The 8,619-nt window shown below is 30.9% G+C and overlaps 1 protein-coding gene across 1 annotated transcript; it reads left to right on the plus strand.

The window, feature by feature from the left end:
- Positions 1 to 7,699: 7,699 nt before the first annotated feature.
- LOC124418964 lies at positions 7,700 to 8,146 on the plus strand. The gene has a single exon (XM_046947005.1). The coding sequence runs from the start codon at positions 7,700 to 7,702 to the stop codon at positions 8,144 to 8,146; it is 447 nt and encodes a 148-aa protein (XP_046802961.1).
- The last annotated feature ends 473 nt before the right edge of the window (positions 8,147 to 8,619 follow it).

Below are 8,619 nucleotides of genomic sequence, written 5' to 3' on the forward strand. Positions count from 1 at the left end.
TAAGACAGGTTTATATCTGTTTGTAATTATTTGTAATTTTCTAACCATGGCGATCGTACTAAAAAAAATGATTTGTGCTCCATTTTATTTGAACACTCTTCAGCTCCTTTTCAAGATAAAGTGAACTTCTTATTGAAATATATATGAAACTGCACATAAAAATAAAGTGGATAAAACTGATATATGTAAAATTGAAAATTTTATAAAATCAGTTGATATAAAACTGAAGAGTGTTCGGTATTCCATTGCTAAATTTCGATCGAAATTTTCTGATTGGCTGGATGAATGTGTAGAAGTTGCTATTTGCGTATCAACTGTTGGTGCTCCCTGTAAGCAGTATGAGGATTTGAGCTCAAAATCTAAGAGGAAAAGGTTATCAACTTCACTAGAAACCTTATCTAACGAAGAAGTTTCGGACACTTTTAAAGCAATGTTAAGAAAAGAAAACAGCCTTTGGATGCCATAAAAATTGCAAATATTCTTCCAACCGCATCACCAAGACGACTGAAAAGAATTGTAAAGAGTATACCCACACCATCATCTGATACAACGTTCACTGAGGAAGAAGCTATTGCGCTTATGTTGCAGCTGGGATTAAGTCGTGATAACTACATAACGTTAAGAAAGGCGCTATCTGAAAAAGGAGTGGATGTTTTACCATCATATGACAAAATAAATGAAAAGAAGAAAAGCATTATACCACCTCCTATTGAAATAACTGATCGGAAGGCTGTTATTGGACTCGGCGCTCTACTCGAAAATACTGCTTTAAGGATTGCTTCTGACTTTTCTTCAGACCAACTAAAAAAATAAATTCTTGTGATCTTCAACTCATTTGTAAGTGGGGATGTGATGGATTATCAGCACTCTCGGAATATAAACAAATCAACACAAGTGAATCATCTTCCGAGTATAAAAGTGTATTTATGGCATTTATGGCGCTCTACTCGAAAATACTGCTTTAAGGATTGCTTCTGACTTTTCTTCAGACCAACTAAAAAAAATAAATTCTTGTGATCTTCAACTCATTTGTAAGTGGGGATGTGATGGATTATCAGCACTCTCGGAATATAAACAAATCAACACAAGTGAATCATCTTCCGAGTATAAAAGTGTATTTATGGCATCGCTAGTTCCATTAAGAATTCGAAAGTATGCTGACAGCGATTCTCCATCAACCAGTTTCGATGATATTTGGAAGAATTCGACTCCAGGATCCAAAGCTTTTTGTAGGCCAATAAGCTTTGAGTATATAAAGGAATCCAAAACAAGATTTGATAAATCGTATTGAAGCAGAAATTAAAAACTTGGAACCTATAACAATCGAAATAGAAAATTATTCGTTTAACATGTCCTATGATTTAAAACTTACAATGATTGATGGGAAAGTTGGAAATGCCATTACAGGAACATCATCTACTTGGTACTGCTACATATGTGGTGATAAAAAATCAGAATTTTCGAATATTTCCAAGCAAAGATTAATAAATGAGGAAACATTACAATTTGGAATATCCCCCCTACATGCTCGCATACGATTTCTGGAACATTTTCTACATTTAGCATATGATTTAAAGTACAGAAGCATACCGGAAAATGCAAACAAAAGTGCAAATAACAATAAGGAGTTAATGGAAATGAGAGCCAGTGAGAAACGAAGAATTCAAGAGGAATTTAAAAAGCGGATGGGATTAAATATTGATAAACCACTCACAGGATATGGAAGCACAAACGATGGTAATACCGCTAGACGTTTTTTTAAACATTTTGAAACTACTTCCGAAATAACCGGAATTAGTATGGATTTACTGCAAAAGGTCAATATTATTCTAATGGCGATAAATAGCAAGCATAAAGTGAACGCAACAAAATTTGGAGAGTATTCTACAAAAGTTTCTAAATTACTTTTGGAATTATATCCCTGGAAAGAAATGACACCTACAGTTCACAAGATATTATGTCATGGAAAGGTCATCATAGAACATAATATTCTGCCTTTAGGAGAGCTTACAGAAGAACCCCAAGAATCGAGGAATAGAGACTTTAAGCATATTCATCAGTTTAGCTCAAGGAAGTGTTCTAGGCAGTCTCAAAATGAAGATATTTTTAATAATCTGATTCTATCTTCTGATCCTGTTTTATCTACTATAAGGAAACGTTGGATTTGCTACAAAACGTTAGCATTTGAAAATATTCATGAATTTAAAGATTTACTTTATCTTTTAGATATGGACTACTGTGATACCGATTATTTTACAAAATTATATTAATTTATAAAAAAAATAAATAAAGACTATTTTTATATAAAATAAATACTTGTTAATTTTTTTAGGGATAAAGAATAAAAGATTAATCGTAAAAAGTGGCTGTAAAAAATCATAAAAATTTAGGTAGTAAAACATGCCTAACAAATGTATGGATGAAAATAATAGTACTAGGTAAATTCTCTAAAAGATGTTGAGTTTTCCCTAATTAATTTGTCACTTAAAAACATTAGGTAGGCATGTTATATATCAATGGAAAGGTAATTTTGTCTATTTTTCAAAACTGTATATAATTTTTGAAAATTAAAAAATTCGCGGAATACTTTTTTAAAAAAAATTAAAAAATGTTTTTTATTCAGTTTTGCGAAGATACAAATTTTTCAAATTGCAATAAAAATTTTTATTTATGAATATTTTTTGATGAAATTTTACAGTTAGGTAGATTTTTTTACTCAAAATCTAAAATTAAATAAAAAGTTCGAATTTTCTTATTAGAAATCCCGGAATTCCCAAAAAAGTTTTAAAAAATCCCAAAAATGGGATTTTTTGGTTTTTTGCCTATTATATCCATACCAGGGGCGGGGTTATCGAAACCCGTTACAAAATGATTAAGAACATATTGGGTCATATAAAACAGGTCACTATAATTTGATATCGACTATGCGATTTGAGAATTTTTGCTCAAAATTGAATTTTCTATAAAAAAAAGGGTTTTTTGGATGGACCTGGTCCCCTCGGTATCAAAAATTTTTAGGTTTTGTTTCATTTATCGTATTTTATGTAAAGTCAGCTTTTCAAAAAGTATAAATTCTATATACATCTTCTTAGAAACTTTTTAGATAACTTAAAAAGAAAAAGATACTTTTTTCCCAAAAAAATGGCAAAAAATCGCCTTTTTTAATTTTTTAAATTAAAATGCCTATAACTTTGGACTCAGTCATGATTTTTACATAATTCTTTCACTGCTTGATATATAGACTTGTTGTTAAGCGAATAAAAAAAATGGCGAAAATCGGGAATATTTGGACGCGCTATTATCAAAAAACTAAAGTAAGGACGGTAAAAATTTAAAAATTTTAATTTTCAAATGCGAATATCTCCTAAACTATAAGAGATAATTTACGACGACATTTTTTATAGTTCTCGATGAGAAGATTCTATATACGAAATTTTTTTTAAATCGGAACTCAAATGAAGAAATAAGATCGTTTTAAAAATTTAACATAGCCGAGGTGTCCTAATTTGAGGACCCCCCGCCGGGCCCCTGGTTGGCCTATAAGGTCCAAATTCAAAACCTAAACTCGACAACACCTCCTTTTTGTGCATACCAAATTTCATTAAAATCGGATTAACCGTTTAGAAGTTACCGAATTATTTCCCTCTTTTTTTTTCCTATACCACTGTGCGCTGTCAAACATGTCCAAGTAAGAAAATTATATGAATCTTCGAGCGGCAGTAACGAAGATGCCTTTCTGTGTCATTTGTTTTATGCCGATTTGTGAAAATCTGATGATGATCTCTTTCAGTTAAATTAAAGCATTTTGAGGTAGTGTAATGGCCAGTAGCCCACACTATTCAATAATTTGTATTTTATAAATTGATTTTATATTATACTTTAAATAAATAAATAAATAAATAAATAAATAAATAAATAAATAGATAAAGAATTTGGATAAAATGGATTTAAAAATGCGAGTATAACGGCAAGATTAAACGTAAACAACTGCAACAGGTGTTATTTTGGGGTTTAATGCCAATAAATCGTTGTAATAAGATAAAATTCAACAAAAACTTGTTGGGTTAAGCTGGACCGTTTTTGTGAAAATATCTTTAGTGCACACAATTTTAAATGTTTAATTTAAAAGTTATACGCAGCTTTAAAAATATTTTTGTTTTATGGTGGTTTCCAAAATTTTTTGAGTATATCGATGGCCGATGAGTGGTTACAAAAAAGATAAAATTGTACAGTTTTTTAAACAACCACATGACAACTTCGCGCGTTTTGATTTCTTAGTACATCACACCCCCAAAATATACAATATGAATATAATTTGAATGTTTTTTGTTATAAGAAGACGATTATTTATGATTAATATATCATTGTATTCGGCTTTAAAAACCATTGCAAATGATACTTCTGCGTCTAATATTCTAGAGAATGTATGGTTAATCAACTTGATTCTTTCTGTAAAAATGTTAGTTTATGTAAAAATATAAGCCCACAATAAAACAATTATTAAAATATATGTATTTATATACATGCATATGTGTTTAAAAAATTCAAGTAAAAATACACATTTTTTATTCTTAATTTCCTAAATATGATTTCTTCTACCACATGTGTGGCAAAGTTTTGCTTTATTTGTTTACAAAAAATAAATTTCAATAATTATAATCGACAAAAAACTTTTCATTGAGAGAAAACGGAGTAACCTTGTATTCTTTATACCATGTGCATTTATATATTTTGTTCACTGAATGTATTATTTCACAATGTTTAGAAACACAGTTTACTTGACGTAATTTCTAAGAATTTTCCAATCAATACTAGTCAGGAATGATATTTCAAGAATAATATTACTACCAAGAGCTTACATCCAACTTCGATAAATGCCTCACAGTGGCAAATAAAGTGCTCCAGAGTTTTACTGTACCCTCCACATGCTCTACATTCTTCTGAAAAACTGATTGTCAAACACCTAAGTCTCCCATCAAAGACCTAACTGGGGAGAATGTATTAATAGAAGCACTAAAATAAACACAGTTGTCCAAAAAGTTCTAAATAGTAAATGTTTTTTTGGTACGTTATTTTTTGTGTGTCATTACTAGGATTTCATATATAAGTGAATAAAAATATTCCCAGGAAAAATTTTAGAACTTGTTCTAAAAACAACTAGTTCTAGAACGGGTGAAAACAGAACCACTTCAGATTCTTAAACAACAGCCATGGAACTAGTAGTGTCGCCATTACATCGGGAACCCGTTCTTTAGAATATTGTTGTGGTTCTTAAATACTTCTAAATAGTTTTCAAGGAACTAGTTCTATACATTGCTACTTCACTTGTTCAATGGAACGCATACTAGTTCCGAAAAAACTTGTTGGAATCAATTGAAAAAAATGTCAAAAAATTAAAAATTTATAAACTTACTTTTATCGAAATAGAAAACGCGTTCAAATGTATTTCTTTTGTATTCCACTGAACTACAAGACATTAAACAGCTCCCTAATTGAATGGTACCGAGAGAAGAGAAAGTTTGCTGCTTGTAACCAAAAATATTATAAAGATTATATTCAATTTAACGTAAGATATGTATATCTATGTAAGTTTTGTAAATAACATTGGTGCAATAGTAAAAATTCCTCAACAGTTTCTCAAAATTGCTCCTAATCTTAATAATTTGAAACAAAAACGCTAAAAAAGAAGTTCCGATGTTGACAAATTCAAACAAAAATCATTGATTAAAGAACTAGTTCCAGAAGCGTTCGAAGGAACCAGTGTCGACTCCATAACACTTCCTCAGAACCAGTTCCAAAGGTGACAATTTCGAACAAAAATCATTGGTCTCAACGCCAAACTAGAACGAATTCAGGCTAAAATCATGTGTTCTAGAACTAGTTGTAGAACTAATACAATTTTTCCTGGGATTAGTTTAAAAAACAATTTTTCCTTTTTTCAGTTTAATTTAAAATATAAAATAAACATATTTTTTTTCGTTTGTAAAATATAAATTGTTTGCGGGGTTTTAAATAAAGTGCTTATATCCTCGCAATTTTGCGAAGAAAATTCGAAGTTTTGTGAGTGCGTATAGTTCTCAGGGTTGAAATACAATATTGCGATTATTTATATACCCTACACCCTGTGCATATGTTTGTAACGCACAATAATATTGGTCCTATTCCCACCTTAAAGTATACCAATTGGCTCAGAATCATTTCCTATTGTCCCAGGAACGAAGCCTATTGAAAATGGTTCAAATCGGTCCATTATATCACCTAGCCCCCCTACAAATGGCTACAAAATCCGTAAACGTAGCCACACTCCATTTAATATACATTTTCTCTGGGAAATAGAAACGCAACCGCAGGTTTGTATTACTACTCTCATTTACCTGTTTTCTTGGAACCAAAAACGCAAGCGCTTCTGAAAGGTTTATATTTCTACTCTCACAAGAGCGTTTTAATCTCTTAGAGATCGTCTGTGTAAAGAGAATAATTTTTTTTGACAACCGCTTCCGTTTCGCCTATATGTATCTACTATATGGAAGTGCTCGTAATCCTGTGTGTCCACTCAGAATATGTACCATCATACTAACTTTAGACTAGCTCATTTTGAGGAGATTTTTCTTCTTGCTCTCACCGTTTCATGCTCGTGCTCTGTTCCCTTTAAAGATATTATATTTACCCTTTCGTTGCCGACTATAGCCGAGTAGGCTTTATAGTTGAAACAAAATGTCGACTTTTCGACTCTTTGCTATTTATGAACCCTATATAATAAATAGGCAAGGCGATTTTTTGTGACCCCTTTTACAAAAAATATATCATTTTGAAGGAGTTCTCAGATGTGCACAATATATGTATTACTCAGATCGGTTAAGCATTGCGGGAATTATAAGCGTTTAAGGTTGTTACTAATACATAGAAACAAAAGTCACACGTATGTGTAAGAAAAAACAAAAATTGTATCTGATGATGATTTGTTTCTATATTTTACAGTTATAGTTTTTACATACATAGTTTTATAATCTAAATTATTAATTTCGATTAGGGAAGCAAAGCTCCCTTTGTGTACGCTAGAAGACATAAATATTTGAATGTAATTCCACAATTTAGTCGAAATTCGAAATACATATCATATGAAATCAAAAAAGGCCTAAGAAACATCACCTAAAAAGTGATGTTTCAAGTTTTCCTAAGTGTAAAGCCGCAATTAATTTCGCTCCGAATTTTTAAAGTTTATCTTACAAACTAAACTTAATTAAAATCTGAGACTTTGGTTAATAAAATCAGTGAAAAATTTGCTATTTATTAGTGTATTTATTTATTTGGATCGTTACTAATTTTTCCACATTAATCTGTTTAAATAAAAAACAAAATTTTGATCCGAAAACCTTTAATAAAACATAAAAGAAATATAAAGAAAAGCTTACAACAACAGTGATAAATAATTGATCATCAATTCATCTACTGGTACTCATCTACACGTTTATAACAACAACATAATACAAATATAAGTACCATTCTCTTATTCCTTTTTGTTTTGTTTTTTCTTTACTACAACAACAAACATTGATCATCTCTTTTGTTTGCTTGTCAAATGATAAAGTTGCCATTTGATTTATCTTGTTTCTACACTGTGCAAAATAATACATACTAATTTTTTAAAAAAATGGCTTGTTTATTAAAAAATTGTAATATTAAAGGTGAAGATGAAAGAATGGTGGTCTGTTTGCTGTGCCATGAATGTTGTCACTTTAAATGCAGTGGACTTTCAGGGCTAGTAGCAGAAGCTGTTTCTAAAAATAAAAGTTTACATTGGTGCTGTGAAAGTTGTAGAAAATTTGGTGTAAACTATTATCGATTTTTCCAAGAAACTAAAAAGAAATTCGCCGAAATTCAAGATGAAGCCGTTAAATTAAATGAACGCATTTCCGCATACGGAAAATTGTTCGATGATTTTAAATCTCTAGATAATTTAAAATCTCCTCCGCAATCTTCTCCCAAACGACGTAAATCGGCAAGAAACTTAACCCAGGAAAAACGTGATGATCAACCAACTGTGTCTGCGCCTCCCTGTAACACTGCATCTGATCCAAACGTTCCATTAACTAATATTTCTGTTTCTGTACCTTCGTGTTTTATGTTCTGCCAATGTAACTACTAATGTGATTAATCCGATTGTTGATAATCCTCCGCAATTGATAAATACTGAAATTATTCCTCTCCGAGCAATTACTCCAAAAAAGACAATATTCATTTCTCGTCTAGCAATTCAGTTGATTTCTACATAAAAAATAAACTTGGTAATGATGCTGACATATCAATACAAAAATTTAATTTTTCTCAACCGAGATCAATATCATCTTTTAAGATTACAGTTTCTATGAATCACTTCGAAAGATTGCTTGATCCGAATTTCTGGCCAATAAATACTCTGGTCCGGGAATATATTTACAAGTCCAGACCTCAAACCATTTATATCCGTTTCTATTAAAATTAATGGTTATCAATTATTTATTTCTTGTTCGCATATTCCTCCTTCCTCTCATCAATCTTTATACGGTAAGCATGCTGAAGCTATCAGATCTGTAGCTCGTTCTTCAAAAGATGGAGACTCTCTTTTTATCTTTGGAGACT

This window comes from Lucilia cuprina, chromosome 3 (genome assembly GCF_022045245.1).
Source record: "Lucilia cuprina isolate Lc7/37 chromosome 3, ASM2204524v1, whole genome shotgun sequence".
In the NCBI taxonomy this organism is placed as follows: domain Eukaryota; kingdom Metazoa; phylum Arthropoda; class Insecta; order Diptera; family Calliphoridae; genus Lucilia; species Lucilia cuprina.

Bases quoted from the DNA above. Each gene is read 5' to 3' on its own strand.
- LOC124418964 (XM_046947005.1), top strand. From the start codon at position 7,700: ATGGTGGTCTGTTTGCTGTGCCATGAATGTTGTCACTTTAAATGCAGT.